Consider the following 18,998-nt stretch of genomic DNA (forward strand, 5'->3'; position numbering starts at 1 on the left):
ACATATGCATACTAAAGAGATGGCAAATAACCATCCCAATCCGAATGCTAAAAGTTTACATACTTCACAATCATCCCTTGAATGTCCGAACGAGCCGTTCCACCAGATCGTCTGATTGTGGATGATAAGCGCTCGTGAAAGTGTGGCGTATCCCCAACCGAGACGTCAAAACATGAAATGCCTCAGCCATAAATGCGGGACTATTATCCGAAAGAATCTACTCTAGACAAGAATGCTGGAACACCACTCAACTGAGGAGGAAGTATCCAACAGCAATTGCAGAAGCGCTAGCAAGAGCACTAACTTCCACCCAACGAATTAGGTAGTCAGAAGCAATAATAACATACTCATTGCCAGCAATTGACCATGGAAAATGTCCCATAAGATCAAACGCCACCAACTCAAATGGATGGGAAATTGCAATTGACTCTAACCGTCCTTTCACAACCCAAGGGGGAGTATTACGAGCTTGGCACCAAACGCAACTATGCACATACCGGATAATATCACGTCGCATCTCCAGCCAATAGAAAGACTTGCGCAGCTTCTTAGTTACACGACGATGTCCCATATGCATACCTAGAATAGGAGAATCATGGTAGGCATGGAGAAACCGCGGAATAAAAATAGAAGGCACCACCAGCCGTAAATGATCATCAGGATCCGTCCCCATAAAATAAAGAAGGCCGTCTTCAAGGCAATATTGAGAATGTAAATGCCGGAAAGGCAAGTCATCAACAAGTGATGCAGGATTCTCAAACCCATCTCGAAGCTTTCAAATCCATGGCTCAAGCTTTTGAGCCTTGCGAACCTTGTCAAGAGAAGGTAGATCTTGCTCGGTGCCTTGTGGACACTGAACGTCAAGGACAGCAACCCCCGACAGCACAAAATCCTCGTTTAAAAAATCTACAAAGGCTGGAACAACAGGCTTGTCAGAAATATGAGAAGAGAATGGAGAAGGAAGAGGAGCTCGAGAAAGGGCATCAGCATCAGCCATAGAACTTCCTGGGCGATGAATAACATCAAAATCATATATCTGAAGCTTTAAAGCCCATCGAGCAGTACGACCAACCAGGTTCTTCCACTTCAATAATGAAGTAACAGTAGCATGATCACCTTCAAGTAACGTCCGAGAACCATGTAGATATGCATGAAGTTTCTCAAAACCCCAAACTGCTGCTAAACACTCCTTCTCTGTAGTAGAGTAGTTCATTTCCATTGGTTGTAATGTACGGTTTATATATGCAATGGGATGGCGCTGACTAAACACACTCGAGCTCTCTTGTATCAACACACCTCCAAGACCAATGTCAGAAGCATCCACGCGCAAAATAAAAGGTCAAGTGTAGTCAGGATATGCCAAAACTAGAGGAGTCGTCAATAGCTCTTTGAGATCCCCGAACGCCCGCTCACAATCCAAAGACCAGATGAAAGATGATGTTGATGACTTCAGCAATGCTCACAACGGTGCAGTGCAATCAGAAAGATGATCCACAAAACGACCAAGATATTGCACCTTGCCTAAGAAGCGTTGCACATCATTCACACACTTCGGAATAAGGAACTTTAAAACAGCCACAAGTTTGTCAGGATCAACTTGCAAACCCTCACGAGAAATACGGTACCCAAGATAAGTTGTATCCTTGGACCCAAACACGCACTTCGACCGCTTCAACTTTAAACCAATGTCGTGTAGTTGATCCAACACTTTACAAACATCACGAACGTGCTCCTCCCACGTCCCCTCTGAGTGGATCAAGACATCATCAATGAAGTCAGCAGTCACCTCCGGCATATCGCAAAGAACCTCGTCCATCATCCATTGGAAAGTTGCTGGAGCATTGTTCAAACCAAACGGCATCACCAAGAATTCGTACAAACTAAATGGTGTATGAAAAGCAGTCTTAGGAATATCTTCTTCAGCCATTGGTACTTGCCAGTACCCAGAAGCAAGATCTAGCTTGGTGAACCAACGACTTCACCCCAAACGATCCAAGAGATCAGCAGTGTGAGGAAAAGGGTACACATCTGGGATTGTCACTTCGTTTAACAAACAATAGTCAATGCAGAAACGAATACTCCCATCAGGCTTCATCACAAAATGAGGTTCACATGCCCAAGGACTCCGCGACTTCCGAATAACACCCTTCTCTAATATCTTCTTGACATTTGCACGTAAAATCTGGATCTCCTTGGGTGACTGACGACGAATAGGAACCTTGATTGGATGAGCATCCCCGGTTGGAATTGGATGATGTGTGGCAATCTTGGCCCCAGATGATAGGTCAAATTCAAAGAGATCAGAATACTCCTTCATGAGCCGGTCCACCGCTGCAACACAAAGATCGTCGGAGGGATCGGAAAATGGAAGAGCAGAACAAGATGGAAACATAAGAGGAAATAGTGGGGGAACAAAAGTAATGGAAACAGAGGTAAAAGTAGAGGGATAAACAAGGACGGAAGTAAAAAGAATGGATGAAACATAAAGAAGTATGAGACAAGGGGGAGAAGCCTCAAAGTCACACTTGGCATGATTGCGCTACAACCAATCCATACCATGAATGAGGTCAAAAGCTTGACTCAGCACCACCCGCAATGACTGCAACTCAAGCTCAAGATCGCCCACACGCACAACCAGGTCCGCCTCATCCTGTGCACATGCATGTGTACGGCCGTTGCCATAAAGAATGAAAACTGGTTCCACCGTACGATGCAAGTGTAGACAGCAACATGTGGCAATAGGTCGAGCAATAGAAGATAAACTCGAACCTGTATCAACCAACACGGAGAGAATAATAGGAGACCTCATGTTATAATAACGAATTTATAAAGTAAACACTGGATGAACTGGTGCCGAGTGATGATACACCCGAAAGAAAGATGGAAGGGTCACTGACTTATTTGCCCAAGGTCCCTTCGTTACTCGCGTGACTCCTCATTTCCCAGATGCATCTCGGTGTCCAAACCTTCCACTGCAGTAGCACCAACGGGACATTGCTGACGCCAAGGTCTCCACCCAGGAAATGGAGGTCGCCAATCCGGAAAACTCCGACAATGCCGATAAGTATAACTAATTTCATCACACACCCAGCAATGAACATCACGGCCATGACCACATCCTCGCCCTTGTCCTTGGACTCGAGCAGAAGCAGCATCAACCTCCATTGGAACAGGACCATCACTTATAAGAAGAGGAGCTGAATGATGTGTAGCAAGAAGTGGAAGAGGCGATGTCTCATAACGTTGTGCCAAGCAAAGAGCATCGTTAAGGGTGGCAGGAGCAAGTGCATGCACAAGTCCGACAAGATTTTGATGAAGTGCTGGCCACAACATTCCTAGCTTGATCCACTCCGACATATTTGGCTCCGCACAAAGTAAAAGACTTCGAAAACGAATGCCAAACTGCATCACCAACTCAGATGGCCCTTGGCGAAGATGATGCAATTGTTGGAAATCATCATCACAATCATCGGCATGTCCGAAAGCGCGTTTGAAGACATCTGAAAGAACACTCCAATCCCCGTGAGTGGTGGCGCCCAAACTGTTGTACCATTGCAATGCCGTCCCTTGGAGACACGTGGGAAACTCATGCAAACGTCGAGCATCATCCCAATAATGATATGTGGCAATCATCGTGAAGTGATCAAAGCAATGGTACACATCATCCCCAGGATTCCCGCGAAAGAACTCTGGCCGAACGCGAGGATTGGCACAAAGAGCAGGAGGACTTGTACCATATGCCATGAATGCCACTATCAATTGAGTTTGGTTGTTCAATTGCAAGCGCATAGCATCAAGCAATTATACCAACTGCTACTCCAGAGTCAAAGGAGGAGATTGCTGATCTGCCATGAAGACGAATGAAAAAGAAAGAGCAAAAAAAGAGAAAAAATCTAGAAGGAAATGGTAGATCTAGGCAATGCAAAAAGCTAGATCTAAACCAAAATCTTAAAAGGAAAAAACAAAAGAAAGGAAATGAAAAAAGCTAGATCTAGACAATGCAAAAGCTAAATCTAAACCAAAATCCCAAATCCAAACACTTCTTAGGGACAATCAAAGGTGCCCTTTAACTCCACCAATGTGAGTGTTTGGAATATGGAAAAAGAATATAGAAAATATGCATATCCATTAGTCCAAAAAACCCTTGCTTATATATAAGAGCGAGTGGTCCATATTGAAGCCAATCTGACGGCTACCAAAATCCCACTACGGAGCTGAAGGTGGCTGAAAGTGGCATTTCCGTGGTTGCAACAAAAAAGGATATGAGGCATGCCTTAGATTCCTCAAAACTCACATTTTACAAAAAGTATCCTCATACTCGTCCAGAGAGAGCAAGGTACTAATGGATATCACTTGGATATCACTATGTATATTTATATTTCATTTTTTATTAGGAAAAGAAGCTTGTGCCATTCGGGAGAGAAAAGCTGGAAAACATTTTTGTTTGCTTCAACAAGAATGTCGACGGGAAAATCGAAAAAGATGAACTGGAGGCATTCATGGTTGGCCTTGGGATCGAAACAAACAGGTACATGAGTCCCATTCTTTTGTCGCTCATTGTTTTGAGCACTTATTGTTTCGATTATATCAATATATATATAATTCCATTTTCATATTTTTGTAAGCAACCAATGAAAATGACTTGGAAGATGATCTATCGGGTTCAAATATAGAGAAAAGGGCTTATGAATAAGAGTGCACTCCCTTTTTAATCGGTTAAAAGTCGGGATATTTAGAATTAAATGTCATTAGGTTTGAGTAATACTGAATTGGGTGAACTCTCAAGAAGTTTAAACTCAAGAGTTTATATTTGATATCAAAGAGGTTTCAAGTCTGACTTTATTAGTTAGCTAAAAGAATCCCACTACATGTTAATTAACATTTGGCAAGTCTAATTTACTCCAACTAAAGTTTACCCGAGGGGTAGGGTGTTAATAGAATAAGGTTTTTAGCAAAGTTGTGATTTTTAACTTCTATTTATGAACTTACGTGGAAGTGTGGTGAATTGTAAACAATCAAAGAGAATTATTTGAAAAATGATCCATAAAATTCAAAAATAAAAGGAAAAGGGCTTATAAATAAATTTTGGTGATGTCATATTGTCTGGGATGACATGTCATGGCCCATGCATACATGGTATGCCCCATGACAAAAATACTATACACACAATCATGCTTTGATTGCTTAATCAAAAAGTGATTGTTAGCATAATATTTTTTGCATGAAATTTTTAAAAAAAACATCCACACATTTGTAAATATATAATACTCCCATGTGCAATCATATATTCATTGCTATAGATTCAATCCAATGCAAATTTCTCAAAGCCAGAGCCAGATAGATCATGCAACAATTCAATCAATGCTAATAGAGCTCCACTTTAGCACCATTGAGCTCTTGTTCTTGGCCAAACTAAAAATATCCACGAATATTTTTGGTTTGCAAATATAAAATATCCAAAAAGTTTGGCGAAGTTTCAAAAGTAACAAGGTCAGGAGCTCCTCAATAGTGCCAAGTGGAGCTATGCTGCTGCTGCCTGAATTGTTGCATGATCTATCCAGCCCTGAGAAACTTGCATTGGATTGAGTCAACAGCAAAACGTCAAATCCAACCAAGAGCAATGGGAGCTGGTTGATCAGTAAGCATTGAAAGAACTTGTGAAAACTGGAAGAGGGAATGGATTATTGGAAGAATTTAGCAAAATAAAGCAAGAAAAAAAAAAGAAAAAGCTACTCGTTAAAGAAAACAAAAAAGAATGAAAAGCAAAAAGGAAAAACAACGTCTTAACTCTCACACCGGTGAATAATCCATTAAATCACCTTTTCAGGGATCTAATGGTCTCTAGGGTTTAGTCGCGAGTTGTGAATAGGTATGGCAAAGGAAGAAAAGAAGAAGTCCACACGGAGGTACGCTCCTTACAAAGCCAGGACGTCCAAGAACCGAAGTCATGACATTGTGGAGATCTTGAGCAGGCTGAGGTACGCTCTGGTGTACGAAGATGGCAGAGTCTTGGAGGTCTGGGACATGGAGAGGGATCGCTTTGTCAACTACAAGCTGCCATATCCGTCCCAGATCAAAGGTAATTTGTGTGGAGCCGCGGGTGGAATCCTCTTCTTCAAGGAGCGGACAACTATATCGGCTTGGAATCCGGTGACTGGCTTCACCAAAGAGATCGATCCTCCATCACTGGACGCGGAGTTTCTCGTTATTGCAACGCCTATGTCCCACAGGCTGTGCAAGCTAAACTCGAGCCTCAAGCTCGAGGCAGTGGACGACGCTCCCCCGGCGCAAGAGTGGACGGGGATGTGCTACCTGGGCGATCGATTCAACCACGACTCGGGCATCAGGCTCGAGTGTTCCACACGCCTGATGTACTCCCACGTCCTTGACACTTGCTCTCTGCAAGCGCTGGACGTTTCGAAAGCCCACATTCTGCCAAGAACAATTGGTGTCCCCAGGCCCGTCAAAGGGCGCAGCTTTCATCTCCCTCCCAGCGCCGGGAGCGTCAAGTACCGCTTCTTCCAGCTCGAGCACGACGTTTTCGCGTGTGTTTCCATGGAAAAGCGTTTGCACTTCGAAGGGTGCGTGAGGATCTGGCTCTACACCCCCAACAAGAAAAGAACGAAGTTGGGAACATGTCCGGCTTGCCGTGCTACAAGGATGTCCCAGGGGCGCGTGGATCTGGAGCAGCCTTTCTGCGCTTGCAAGAGCAACGAGAACTGGGAGGATGTATCGAGATTGCCGGACAAGTACGTGCATGGGCTGATGGCGGAGTCGGGCTCGCAGGGTGGCGGCTGCAGCTGGTTTGCCTTTGGGACGGGTAACGTTGTTTTGGTGGCTTTTGTTTCCACCAGTGGCGATTTGAGTGGTTGCAAGGACGTGTTTTGCTTCAAGCTGGCGTCAAGAGATTGGAGTCGTGTGGCCAATCCATTCAAAAGATCTCATGGTGTCAAATGGAACAACATGAGCTCCTGGTGCCCGAGCTACTATGATCTCGACATGGACTAAGGGATATAGCATATATCCAGGGACATTCTTGTCTCAGTAACAGCTGTGAAGTTAATAAGAACACAACCAAAGAATACAAGATCTTATCAAAATTCAACACAAGATCTTGCCTTGTTACTCCAGCTAATCAAAGTCAATCGATCGCTGCTCCACTGTCCTCCATTTTGTGAGAACGGCATCGTCTCCACGATCTTCATCGCTTCTTCCAACCTGATTCCCACGGCCCAGAGAACCGGTATGCTCTGGAGCACTGGATCGATCTCGTACTGATCACCACGTTGGTTTTGAGGCGGCCCTTGTCTTCCAACCTTTAAAACTGAGAAAACACGAGCTCGGTGCTTCAACCTGCTAGGAACGCGTATCCGGTCTAGGAATGGAATCAAATACCTGGTGAGCTTGAGACATGCTTCCACACTTGCCGTAAACATCCACCAGAGAATTTGCAACGATCTCATGGAACAGCGACAGATTTCTCCGTGAAGTTTCCGTTCACTTTGCAGCGCTACCAGATTCGCAGAAGCATTGAGAGCAGCCACAAAAGTTCCAGAATCGGGCCGTCACGCTGCACACGAGAGAACAAGTTTAGAGCCATCGCGACGTCACCGTTTTCTACATACCCCAACATCAAAGTGTTACCATGCATCCACCATGGTCGAGTACATTTCCACCGCGCGTTCATCACAAGGAGGTCCAAAGGAAACCCTTGCTCTTCGGCTTTTGAGTGAATGGCAACTCCTTGCTTCAACGAGAACGACATTTCCATCAACATCCTCGCCCTCCTCTTCCGCCGCCTCCCGCAGGCCTTCAAAGCAGCAACTTAATTCAGAGAAATCGGGATTCAAGAGACAACTTACTTTCGACTTGTTCGGCACCATCGTAGTTCCACGGCCTTCATCTCCTGCGGTTTTCAAGCTCCATACCACGAAAAGGTCCGAGCCATAGCCACGCTTCGCCGCTTGCTCTCGAGCTTGAGGGTCTTCCCTTGCCTTCTTCTTTTCCGAGGGACAAGTGCATCGTTCTAGCATCTGACGAGCAGATCAAACCATGCTCAACGTTCCACATCACAACATCATCGTGGACAGAAGTCCTCTCGAACAGCCTGCGACCATCCATGTAGTATCGAGGTCCTGACAAAACAGTTCGTGTCACCGCAGCCTCAACATGAACAAACATACCTTTCGAGCTTGTCCGAGCAGTGCCTTTGCATGGATGTCTAGTCCCGTCCCTTAAAGCATCCGCTACGAAATCTCCTCAAACGGCTCCATTCTGTCAAAAACCATTCGAGCATCAGTCATCGCCGAAATGAGCTCGAGAACGATTCCCCAACAGCAAGGCATTCCACACGACGACGTCGAAATTCTGGACCGATCGAGCGATTGATAGGGATTTGGGAAGGAGGAGAGCGTTCCTGTAGCGGAGGGGAGATTATCTTGTCGCGGAGCTTCAGCGAGGACTTGCTAGTCAGAGAATTCCACACCCGAGCTTGTCCTACCGCATTGCTTCAATGCGCTCGCCATGATCCTCCCTTGAGTAAAGAACCCTAGAAATCTTTTAAATATGGAAGTCCAAGGAATCGAACTCCGCCTGAGGTTTAAAGTTCCCCCCTTCTTCTCTTCTCTTCAATCTGGCATTCCTCCGGGGGCAAATTCTAGGGCGCGACGATCGTTCCGGTTGAGCTTTCTCGCCCAGGCAGGTGCACTCCTGCCTAATATTCTCGCTTTCTCTAGCTTTCTCGCCATTCTTGCTCGATCTTATTGTGCGAGCGATGATCTTGTTTGTTCTTCGCGATTGCAGTGCCACAGCAGAGCCAGACAACCATCGCGATCTGGTTTGTTGTCGGATCGTGCCAGGCAAGTAGAATTTCTCGTTCTTGCTCGATATTTTGATCGATGATCTTGTTCTTGCGCTTCCAGTACCGGCCAGTGCCACACCGGAGCCAGACATCGATATTTCAATCTTATGTGCGACCGATGATCTTGTTCTTGTGGAATCACAGCGGAGCCAGACATCCATCGCGATCTGGTTCATCGTCGCATTCGCATCGTGCCAGGCAAGTGGAATTTCTCGCTCTCTTCATTCATGTGCGATTGTCGACCAATGATCTTGTTCTTGCGCTTCTGTGCGATTCTAGTGCCACGGCGGAGCCGGACATTGGACATCAACCATCGCGATCTGGTTCGTCTTTGCATCGTGCCAGGCAAGTAGAATTTCTCCATTCTTGCGAGCTGATATTCGTTCTTATTCGCGACCGATGATCTTGTTCTTGCGCTTCTACGTGATTCTAGTGCCACAGCAGAGCTGGACATCGGGCATCAACCTTAACAGGCTGTGGCTCGCCTATTAACTTGATCCAACCATTGGCAGTTATCGGATCGAATCAGGTTTTTTGCGAGAACATGGCTGACAACTGCCAGGTTCTCCAGAACCCAGCTGCCAGCTGCCAGGTTCTGGAGAACCAGGTTACCAGCTGCCAATTCTGGAGAACCCTCTCATCCTTGAATAACATTCTTCCACATGTCCGTTAACAGTCTCACCACAGCCTGTTAAGGCTGTTCCCGGGCATGGGCTCGCTCGTTCCCTCCAGAACGTGCTCGCCGGGCTAACACCCGGCTCGCCCGTTCTAGGTGGGAATGTGCTTGCCCTACCCAGGAACTGCCTCATCAAGATCTGGTTCGTCTTTGCATTGTGCCAGGCAAGTAGAATTTCTCCATTCTTGCAAGCCGATATTTGTTCTTATTCGCGAGTGATGATCTTGTTCTTGCGCTTCTGCGCGATTCCAGTTCCACAGCGGACATCAACAACCGCGATCTGGTTCGTCTTTGCATCGTGCCAGGCAAGCAGAATTTCTCCATTCTTGCAAGTCGATATTCGTTCTTAGGTGACTGATGATCTTGTTCTTGCGCTTCTGTGCGATTCTAGTGCCACAGCGGAGCCAGACATCAGACACCAACCACCGCGATCTGGTTCATCTTTGCATCGTGCCAGGCAAATAGAATTTGTCCATTCTTGCGAATCGATATTCGTTCTTATTTGCGAGTGATGATCTTGTTCTTGCGCTTCTGCGTGATTCCAGTTCCACAGTGAAGCCTGACAGCGGCCATCAACCATTGTGATCTGGTTTGTCTTTGCATCGTGCCAGGCAAGTAGAATTTCTCCATTCTTGGAGTCAATATTTCATTCTTATTCACGAGCGATGAGGCAGTTCCCGGGTAGGGTGAGCACGTTCCCGCCCAGAACGGGCGAGCCGGGCATTAGCCTGGCGAGCGCATTCTGGAGGAACCAGTGAGCCCGTGCCCGGGAATGACTTTAACGGGCTATGGCGAGACTGTTAATGGGGAAGAATGTTATTCAAGGATGAGAGGGTTCTCCAGAATTGGCAGCTGGTAGCTTGGTTCTCCAGAACCTAGCAGCTGGCAGCTGTGTTCTGGAGAACCTGGCAATTGTCAGCCACGTTCTCGCAGAGAACCTAACTCTATCCGGATTAAGTTAACAGGTGAGCCACAGCCCGTTAAGATCGCTTTTGAGCAATTCCAGTGCCATAGCGGAGCCGGACATCGAGATCCACTAGCGCGATCTGGTTCGTTGTCACATTGTGCCAGGCAAGTGAAGGTTTCCCTCTCTCGCCATCTTTAGTTCTTATTGTGCGAGCAATGGCACTTCTGTCAGATTTCAGTGCCACAGCAGAGCCGATCAACCATCGCAATATCTGGTTCTCACTCCGTCAGCTCATCATGCCAGGCAAGTAGATTTCTTGCGCTCTCTATTCTCTTTCTTATCGTGCAAGCGATGATCTTGTTCTTGCGATTTCAGTGCCACAACGGAGAGCCTGACATCGAACATCAACCAACGCGATCTGGTTCTCACACCGTCGTTGGTTCGTGCCAGGCAAGTAAACTTTCTCGCTCCCTCCATTCTTGCGATATTTCGTTCTTATTTGCACGTTTCCAGTGCCACTGCTATACGAGCGATCTTGTTGGTGTGCTTATTTGCAATTCCAGAGAGCCTGACATCAAACATCAACCATCGTGATCTAGTCAACTATCATCGTATAGTCACAACACAGGCAAGTAAAATTTCCTGGCAGGATCATTCTTTTTATCTAGATTCATCTCTCACTTCTGCTTAGAACAGAATGGATCTCATGTTACTACCAGACAAACCAGAACTTCCTTACACAGTTTGGCGACCAACAAAAATATCTGACCACCATAAAAAATGTAAAGTGGTGCTTCTCATAAAAGAAATCATAATGAAACTCTTCCATTGGAGTGGTTTTGTCTTAAAACCAGAAGCCCACACTATGGAAACCAAGGCGTGGCTTTTTAATAGCAGGTATTAACATGGTTTCTTTGGCTCCAAAACTAACATTTGAATTGTAGGCTTTATCCCATGCTATGCAAGCTTGTCTTTGCAAAACGAAGCAAAAGCTACCTCGACTGCTCTCCAGGCTTTTGGAGCATTGCTCTACACACAATTCCAGGCTCTCCTTTTGTTGAGCTATTCACAAAAATCCCATGGTGAGTTTTTACTCTTTCTGTTTCTTTTATCATAGGGATTGACTTTCCATTCCAGGATACTGTTGGGAGGCTTTCCAAGTCTTGTCCCACTCCGAGCAGAGTACGCTTTCTTTTGGGTGGCCATACGAATGGCTGGAGTCTCTGGTTTTTCCGCAAATTGTTCCCGTTTCAAGAGATCAACTATTAAAAGCTCAATGAAGAGAAGAGGTACGTTCATGGCTGTGTGAAGTCAATTACAATTTCTCTTACAGGAAGAGTGACTGAACTGTTGCCAAACGTCGAAATTGAGTGAGATCGAATTCCATTTTTTTTATATCCCGTGGCTTTCGGCGGAGAATTGTTCTTGTGTTCGTCCGGCCTTGTCAGAACTTATCGAGTCCCACGGCTGCTGAGGAAGATGCAAAAATTAACTTCTCTGAAAGCCAACCTTTTGCAATCTTGTTTTCTATCAGAGACCTCAATATCAAAGCTTGGAGCAATCGAATCTGCGAAGAAGGATAGCTTTCAGTCGAGCGAAGAGAATTAAACAACTTGCGAGCAGGAAAACGAGAGAGTTTGCGATCGTACCTCGAGAGCTTGCTCGATCAATCGCCGGCTCTTGACGTAGTCGCCATTCCTGTAGTGGCCAAAAGCCACTGAGTAGAGAATCCCTCGCGTTTGGAGCGGTCAGCCTTCTTATCAAACGCAGCTATTTGTAAATTCTCTCGAGCTAAATTCTTGCTAGAAATCCAACCAAAGGCGAGAAAGAATATCACAGACCTTCCAGCATCTCAATGCACGACCGCCCAGGCGAGGCGCATAACTCCGTCCTTGGCGACCTCACCGCTGAAAATCGTTGCTCTCCCTGGTAAAAAGTCCTAGGGTTCTCAAAAAAAAACGCCAACGTAAATGCATTATTCCTATTTCTGGTTTAAATAAATCAGAAAAAGGCTAAACTTCCAAGTGCTAATTTGGAACTTGTCTTACAAATTACCCCCTCCCTAATTTTACTTTTGGAGATTGATTTCAAATCATATAGAGCTAGATCTAAGCATATGGGCGTCATTCCCTTGGGGGTCATTCAGGAGCTCTAGCAATTCGAATTCTCCTGCCTTATATATCTTAGGGTTTCAAAAAGGATGCTGGAAAACCCGGGAGAATTTAAATTTGTATTTAGTTTAGAAAATACAATTTCAAAACCCGAGAAAAAGAGGAAACGTTTGAATGGGATAATCTTGGGGCGTGTATAAAACCAACCAATTCGTGAGGTGCACTCAAAGACTGGGCTCTTTGATGGGAGCCATGGCCACTGGCCATGACCGTACGGAGCACGTACGAACCCGAGCCTGGCCCAGGCCCGGCAGCGGTTTTGCGGTTTTGTTAATCTTGGGCGAGCGGTTAAGTCAAAAAAGGATGGTTTTTACCCTCGAATTCTTATCGCGGGAATATCTCGGCCGTCGGATCGCCTCCGTACGGCACGCCGACGGACGTGATCATCCGGGGGTGACCGGCAGTTGCCGGTGGTGTACCTCATCTCCCCGTATCTCTCATTTTCCGGTAGACCCTATACCCTATGTTTTTTGTGTGTTCTTCGATGTTGCGAGGTTTTTCTTCTCCGCAGTGATCTCCCCCTCGCTTCTTCTTCCAAGATCTTCGACGAGGCGGCGTAATTTCGCGGGCGCGATCCTGTTGCGTGCGCGATCTGTTCACGCCCCAATTCGCCCAGATTCGGGCAGAGGTTTATGGTTTACCGGGGGTTCTGCCAATGATACAGTATCGAGGCGCGGCAATTGGAGCAAGATCTGCGCTGCCGGCAGCCGATTGATCCCAGCTTCCCCTGGAATGTGAGTATTTTCCTGGAATGGATCCACAGAATCGAGGCAGTGGGAGCGCTAGGTTATTGGGATACACGAGTAGGCTCGCCAGGCCGCGGTCAATGCGTGCGCGACGAGTGCGCTGTCTCAAGGTTTGTATCGTTCTTCCATTTGAGCGGAATTTTCGAAAGAAGAGAGGAAAAATATTTTGCTACTAATTTCGTGGGTTTGTCTTCCAGGAGAAGAGCGGTACGATCCAGCAAGTGAAGCAGGGTACGGAGTTCTTTGAACTTCTGGCAGCGGTTGCTGGGCAGTTCCTTCAAGATGGAGGCGAACCGGAGCGCGGTGGTGATGGATCCAAGCCGGCCTCCAAGCATGGTAAGTTTGGAGCATTCTTTCTCTTCTTTTTCGCTTGTGGTCGGTTGTCTTGAGTTGGTTTTTTATCTTATGGTTTTTTCGTTTTCCTCTTTTGCTTACCTAGGTGGTTCGTTTCGCAAGAGACGGTACTCTTCTTTCTCACACAAAGGATCAAAGAGGACAAAGGCAGCGGACGATCTGGGGAGCGCGTCGCAGGCATCTCCAAGTATGATGAGCCTCGACTTTGAAGGTTGGTCTAGTCAATATTGTCTCTCCTTTTTACTGTTCTTACTGCTGCCGTACTTGCAGCCAAGCCTGGTACCTCCACCCCGACGTTGAGTGGAGCGTCTTCACCTCGGAAAACAGGTAACTCTTCTAACCTTTTACTTTGCTGGAGCGTTATTTTAGCTTTCTCATGTCTGTGGTGGTTGGTTGGAGCAGTCAAACTGAGCATCAAGTCATTCACGGTTCCGGAGCTGCTCATTGATATGCCCGAGTCCGCTACGGTGGCTAGCCTCAAGGCAAGTTGAAATACCTCTCCGCGTCATGAAATAACCTCGTGCCTGCTGTGCACAGAAAGCGGTTTTGGACGCAACTACTAATCTCTTGGGTGGCGGCCTGAAGATCCGTGTGTTCTTGCACGGGAAGAGAGTCCCAGATGAAGAGGCCACGTTAGCCCAAGTTGGTCTTTCCCAGAATGGCAAGGCTGGATCGCTGGGCTTTATGCTAGAGCCGGCGTCTTCCTCGAGCTGTGAGGGGCCGCTTTTGGCGCTATCTCAGCAGGGATCATGGTAAGGAGAATTACAAACGAAATGGTGGCTAAATCGCATGTTTGAACTACAGGTACACAGCCGACGGTAGCTGGGTGGTGGAAGATCAGGAGAAAACGGAAGATAACGCCGAGCAGAAGCCGGACATTGACGCGAAATGGACTGGTACTCATCTGGTTTTACAGGGCTATAAGAACAAGTTCCAGAGTGTGACTGATGAAAGAACATATAAAGCACGGTTCGGGGAAACCACATCACCACAGCCGGACATCAAGCAGTGCGAGGCTACCAGTCCATCGCTGATGCGAGCTTTGCCTCTTTCAGAAGCCGAAGGCCCTGGAGGACTAGTGCAGCGCGCGGCGGACAACTCGCAGGGCTTGGCGCTGGTGTCGCTGCAAAAGCAAATGTCGCTGGAAGGCACGAAGAGAAGGATACGGAGGCCGTTTACGATCGCCGAGGTGGAAGCGCTCGTCTTCGCCGTGGAGAAACTCGGCCTTGGAAGGTATGGGCTTTTCGCTTTTTCTTTTCGTTTTTTTTATTCCTGTTACTTATCCAACCTCCATGTGTGCCTCGTGTCTCGTGTAGGTGGCGCGACGTGAAGTTATGGGCATTTGATCAAGCAAAGCATCGCACTTATGTCGACTTGAAGGTAAAGCATCGGTTTTTTCTTTCTCCCTCGCGCAAAGTCTCATAAACGCTTGCTGGTTCTAACAGGACAAGTGGAAAACTCTCGTGCACACTGCTCGGATCGCTCCCCACCAACGCAGGGGCGAGCCAGTGCCGGAAGAACTCCTGGAGCGAGTGATCAAAGCACAGGATTACTGGACTGCGAGGCAGGCCAAGCAACAAGCCGAATCAACCGCGGCAACTTAACTTCCACTACCTCGTGAGGTACTGCTGGGCTGTGTACATAGATATATAGATGATCCAACACCACCAGGCTAGCAGCTCTTGGAAGTAATACTAGCGTTACCTTAACATCGTCATCGCCATCATCGTCAACACCACCACACAGATCAAAACTCTTCACTCTCTCGACTCCAACTCTACTCTCAAGCTAAACACCAACGAAAGAAGAAAAAGAAAAAAAACAGGAAGAAGAAGACCATTCTTTTATTTTTATTCTTGTTGTATCACCTCTTTAACTCCCCAATTGTTCTGTACATCTATTTGTATAGCAGCAATAAACATCTATACAAAAACAAAACAATAGAAACATCAACATTGTGAAAAAATGCAAAGAAAAAAAAAATCGTTACTTTAGAAGATCTCTTCTCTACACGCATAAAATATGAGAGTGTTTTACGTACGCGACTGTTCTTCTTGGATGGCTCTTCACTCGGCGGCTGCTTGCACCGAGGAGTCGTCGTATTGCCACGGGTTGAAAGTGATCCCTGTCTGATCCACTCTGTCGCCGCTGGATTCCGCCTCGACCTTGGCACGGTGCTCCGCGTACTTGCCGTTGAATTCGTAGATCTCCAAGTCACCCCACGGCGTCGTACTGACATCTTCCGTGAGAGTAAACCACTTTGGCGTGAACTTCTCGGATCTCGACTCACGGACTTTCTTCTCGGCTCGCTGCTTGTCTTCCATCCTAAGTAAAGAGCATTTGGATTAAGTCAATGTCAATCGAGAGTGCTCGAAACGAAAGAGAAAAGTGTGCTAACCTTGACTTCTCAGAGCCGGCTTTGCTCATCTCGCCCTTCTCCAGAGCGTAACGGTCCGGTCTCAGGCGTGAATCCGACGGAAGTAGCCCGTTTGGCGCCGTGTCGAAGCTGTTAATCTTGTGAGCAAAATGCGTGTACTGGAACTTATCGTTCTTGGGAACGTCCGCTACTCTCCACACCTGCATCAATTACAACCAGGTAAAAGATCCCTATATAACGATTCTCCATATCGCTCACCTCCTTCAGCTCAGATCCTGCTAACGGCTCGCCTTCGGAATCGCAGGGCTGGTAACTCATAAATGAGTTCCACTTCCCCGTAAGCAGAAGCTTGGGCTCCTCGTCCTTGTTGTAAACGTAGCCATCGACCTCATAACGACCAGATCTTTGCAAACAAACAGTAAGTACTACGCACATCAAAGAAAGACTCTGATTTTACCCAAACCAGCCACAGGGTTGAAAATAAAGGATCACTTTGTCGCCAGTCGTGAGATTTGTCACAACATAATCTCCGGGAGAGTCTATCCACGTTCTGCCAAATATCAAATTATGCACCTTTGTTGGTGGCGGTACTAGATCAAGTACCACGCCAGATTTTTTTAGCACAACTCGCGTCCTGAGAAAAAAGAGGCTCAGCCAACATTTTCAGGCATCCAGAACAAAAATCTCACCTTCCAACTGGGTAAACGTCGACAGAATTCCCGAGAAATTTTGTTTTCAGCTTCGAGGTGATGTCATAGGTGAAGTGCTCGTTCTCCGCATGTCCAGAGCTCATCGGAGGATGGTGACTGACCTACAGAACAAAAACTTATAGAAGACCAGCCACAAAAGCGAGGAGATCAAAAGCACCTGCTCGGCGAGGAACGTTATGCCACTATGATTCACCATTTCATACGTCTCCCCGAGAATAGGATTGAAAGGCTTCCACGGCCGCTCGTAAGCATAATATACAGAGATAGCCCAGCACGCTGTAGAAGAAAACAATCCGAATCAGCACCCCAGGCTGAGAAAGAAAGAGAATTCACCACTTACAAGCATAGACCATCCTCAAGTATGGATCTTCGCACTGATCAGCGAGGTCCAAAAGGTGTGCATACTCCATCAACTGTAGATAGAATTTACAGCTTTGCATCAAGGAAAAAGTTTTTCTTTACCTCGGCCATTCTTTGGAGCATCGTCATGGGCTCAAAAATCAAAACTGGCAGTGTCACCATGGAAGTGACGTCCGATCCAATATACTTGTGCATCATTTTCCAGTAGCTCTCACGATCCTATCGATCGTAAAGACCAAAGAGTGAGGAAACAAACAAAAACAAGTATTGAAAGAACAAGAAAAAGAACAAGGGAAGACTTACTTCTTGCTTGAAGCGGCCTTTGAGTGCTTCGCTCTCGGCATCCTCTTGGCCGCCTTCGGGATTGATAACCTCTAGACCCTCCACGCCGCCCAGCATACTGGACAGAGATTCCTTCAGCTCTAGCTAGAATTGGACGCTGGATCTGATCGATAGATACGCACCTGGAGACCGTGGCGCTGCTCCACGACCTAATGCTCGAGATCCTGTTCGAAATCGCGGAGAAAAATCCGCCATTCGCGTTGCTCGCCATCGCGGCGCAAGACGATCGAAATATTTCGCCCTCTCTCTTTTCCAGGGTTTCTTGGAAGATGCCCGGGGATATTCCGAGCGCGTGAGATGGGACGATCGTACGGATGTGGAAGAACTGCAAACAACGGCTATGATTGCTAGATACTTTAAATTCGTAAAGTGCGAGAATATTCACCAAGAGATGGTTAGTTTTTAATTTTCATTTTATAAAGTAACTCATATAACTCAATTATCTATTTAATTACCTATTGAATTGTACATCCAGAGGTGTTGAGGAAGGATTCCAGGTTCCATAAGCCCAACACCTTGTATCTAAATCATATGAGAATGAGTACGTTTCATGTACATGACAACAATGTCCATAAAAGTTCAAGTAGTTATCTGCTTGACCACCAAAGCTGATATGCAATCCTTGCAAACCTTGAACCACATCCGTACTCACCACAGCAATCTCACTGCCTGTCTCTGCACAAACCTCCTTAACTACAAACATACACTTGTCTTTCAGCCACACCATGTAGAGCTTCTCCCTCCAGCTAGCCAGGCAAATGAACTTACCCTCCGTGACAAGACGGAGATCCTTGATTGTGATCGTGTTGCTCGCCACATCAAACTCAACAATCTGACGATGGGAGGCATCTATACAGGCCAATTTGTTTTGTATGAGCACCAGATCACTCAGTGGAGAGGTTTCAATCGTGATGGATTTACACCATTCTGCCTGGCCGCAAGTGAAGGTGAGGATGTTGCCACTCCAGAACCACACCACAACCTTGAACTGCTCCTCGGCAGTGGCCAAGAGGATCACCCTCGAAAAGTCCAAGAAAGGGATCTCTTCCCACCTGTTGGCAAAGGGATTCCCAACGTAGAGTTTTCTGGCCTTTGTAGAGCGAGCGAGGACGAGGCGCTTGTCTTGGGAGACAACACACAGCCAGTCGGGAACGTTGTCACTGCGAGGTTTCCAGTGCATCACCTTGCCACTGCTGTCCCGGATACGATTGGTTTCCGGGTAGCAGAACCTAGCGCTGTCCTTGTAGGAGCTCCGGAAGCTGGGCTCGTCCACGGCTGCTTTCCACGCGCGGCACACGCATCTGGAGGTGAGGACACCCGAGAATGGAAGCTTGCACAGGATTTCTCCCACAAGCTCAGGCCGATATTCCTGTGCCATTCTTTGTTGACGCCATAAGGAAACGAACCCTAGGCCAACTTCCCCAACCCTTTTCAACTTTAAATACCTCAGGCATAAAACATTCTCAAAATATTCTCATAGCAACTCTTATTTAAA

The 18,998-nt window shown here is 46.7% G+C and overlaps 3 protein-coding genes and 1 long non-coding RNA gene across 5 annotated transcripts; 1 reads left to right on the forward strand and 3 right to left on the reverse strand.

The window, feature by feature from the left end:
- Positions 1 to 7,012: 7,012 nt before the first annotated feature.
- Positions 7,013 to 8,516, reverse strand: LOC112342385. Of its 2 annotated transcripts, XR_002990952.1 has the most exons (5): positions 8,184 to 8,516; positions 7,863 to 8,135; positions 7,626 to 7,810; positions 7,396 to 7,570; positions 7,013 to 7,324 (listed from the first exon to the last, which is right to left on the reverse strand). XR_002990952.1 is itself a non-coding variant. In XM_024664097.1 (4 exons), the coding sequence occupies exons 2-4, from the start codon at positions 8,031 to 8,033 to the stop codon at positions 7,498 to 7,500; spliced, it is 429 nt and encodes a 142-aa protein (XP_024519865.1). In that variant the 5' UTR covers positions 8,034 to 8,135; positions 8,184 to 8,516; the 3' UTR covers positions 7,013 to 7,497. The 2 variants fall into 2 exon arrangements, 1 of the variants encoding a protein (XP_024519865.1); XM_024664097.1 differs by having other exon boundaries at positions 7,013 to 7,570.
- Positions 8,517 to 11,708: 3,192 nt separating this feature from the next.
- Positions 11,709 to 12,366, reverse strand: LOC9630819. Its single transcript, XR_002990953.1, has 2 exons — positions 12,093 to 12,366; positions 11,709 to 12,010 (listed from the first exon to the last, which is right to left on the reverse strand). It is a non-coding gene; the product is annotated as an uncharacterized LOC9630819 (long non-coding RNA).
- Positions 12,367 to 13,078: 712 nt separating this feature from the next.
- LOC9631012 (telomere repeat-binding protein 5) lies at positions 13,079 to 15,674 on the forward strand. The gene is made up of 9 exons (XM_002990254.2): positions 13,079 to 13,470; positions 13,558 to 13,696; positions 13,800 to 13,925; positions 13,985 to 14,041; positions 14,117 to 14,196; positions 14,252 to 14,466; positions 14,519 to 14,947; positions 15,031 to 15,094; positions 15,160 to 15,674. The coding sequence occupies exons 1-9, from the start codon at positions 13,366 to 13,368 to the stop codon at positions 15,316 to 15,318; spliced, it is 1,374 nt and encodes a 457-aa protein (XP_002990300.2). The 5' UTR covers positions 13,079 to 13,365; the 3' UTR covers positions 15,319 to 15,674.
- Positions 15,534 to 17,772, reverse strand: LOC9630820 (oxysterol-binding protein-related protein 3B). The gene is made up of 11 exons (XM_002990297.2): positions 17,626 to 17,772; positions 17,465 to 17,561; positions 17,264 to 17,380; positions 17,142 to 17,214; positions 16,959 to 17,077; positions 16,781 to 16,902; positions 16,549 to 16,725; positions 16,350 to 16,494; positions 16,113 to 16,291; positions 15,756 to 16,039; positions 15,534 to 15,636 (listed from the first exon to the last, which is right to left on the reverse strand). Exons 1-10 carry the CDS (start codon positions 17,712 to 17,714, stop codon positions 15,781 to 15,783), a joined length of 1,377 nt encoding a protein of 458 aa, XP_002990343.1. The 5' UTR covers positions 17,715 to 17,772; the 3' UTR covers positions 15,534 to 15,636; positions 15,756 to 15,780.
- Positions 17,773 to 18,998: the final 1,226 nt, after the last annotated feature.

The sequence above is a fragment of the Selaginella moellendorffii genome, unplaced genomic scaffold, assembly GCF_000143415.4.
Source record: "Selaginella moellendorffii unplaced genomic scaffold, v1.0 SELMOscaffold_107, whole genome shotgun sequence".
Classification (NCBI taxonomy): domain Eukaryota; kingdom Viridiplantae; phylum Streptophyta; class Lycopodiopsida; order Selaginellales; family Selaginellaceae; genus Selaginella; species Selaginella moellendorffii.

Coding starts and splice junctions, on each gene's coding strand:
- LOC112342385 (XM_024664097.1), bottom strand. CDS start 8,033: ATGCTAGAACGATGCACTTGTCCCTCGGAAAAGAAGAAGGCAAGGGAA. Junction 7,811..7,862: donor TGGTGCCGAACAAGTCGAAA/GTAAGTTGTCTC, acceptor GCTGCTTTGAAG/GCCTGCGGGAGGCGGCGGAA. Junction 7,571..7,625: donor GGTAACACTTTGATGTTGGG/GTATGTAGAAAA, acceptor TCTCGTGTGCAG/CGTGACGGCCCGATTCTGGA.
- LOC9631012 (XM_002990254.2), top strand. CDS start 13,366: ATGGATCCACAGAATCGAGGCAGTGGGAGCGCTAGGTTATTGGGATAC. Junction 13,471..13,557: donor GACGAGTGCGCTGTCTCAAG/GTTTGTATCGTT, acceptor TTTGTCTTCCAG/GAGAAGAGCGGTACGATCCA. Junction 14,467..14,518: donor CTATCTCAGCAGGGATCATG/GTAAGGAGAATT, acceptor TTTGAACTACAG/GTACACAGCCGACGGTAGCT.
- LOC9630820 (XM_002990297.2), bottom strand. CDS start 17,714: ATGGCGAGCAACGCGAATGGCGGATTTTTCTCCGCGATTTCGAACAGG. Junction 16,495..16,548: donor CAACCCTGTGGCTGGTTTGG/GTAAAATCAGAG, acceptor TTGTTTGCAAAG/ATCTGGTCGTTATGAGGTCG. Junction 16,040..16,112: donor GCCGGCTCTGAGAAGTCAAG/GTTAGCACACTT, acceptor CTCTTTACTTAG/GATGGAAGACAAGCAGCGAG.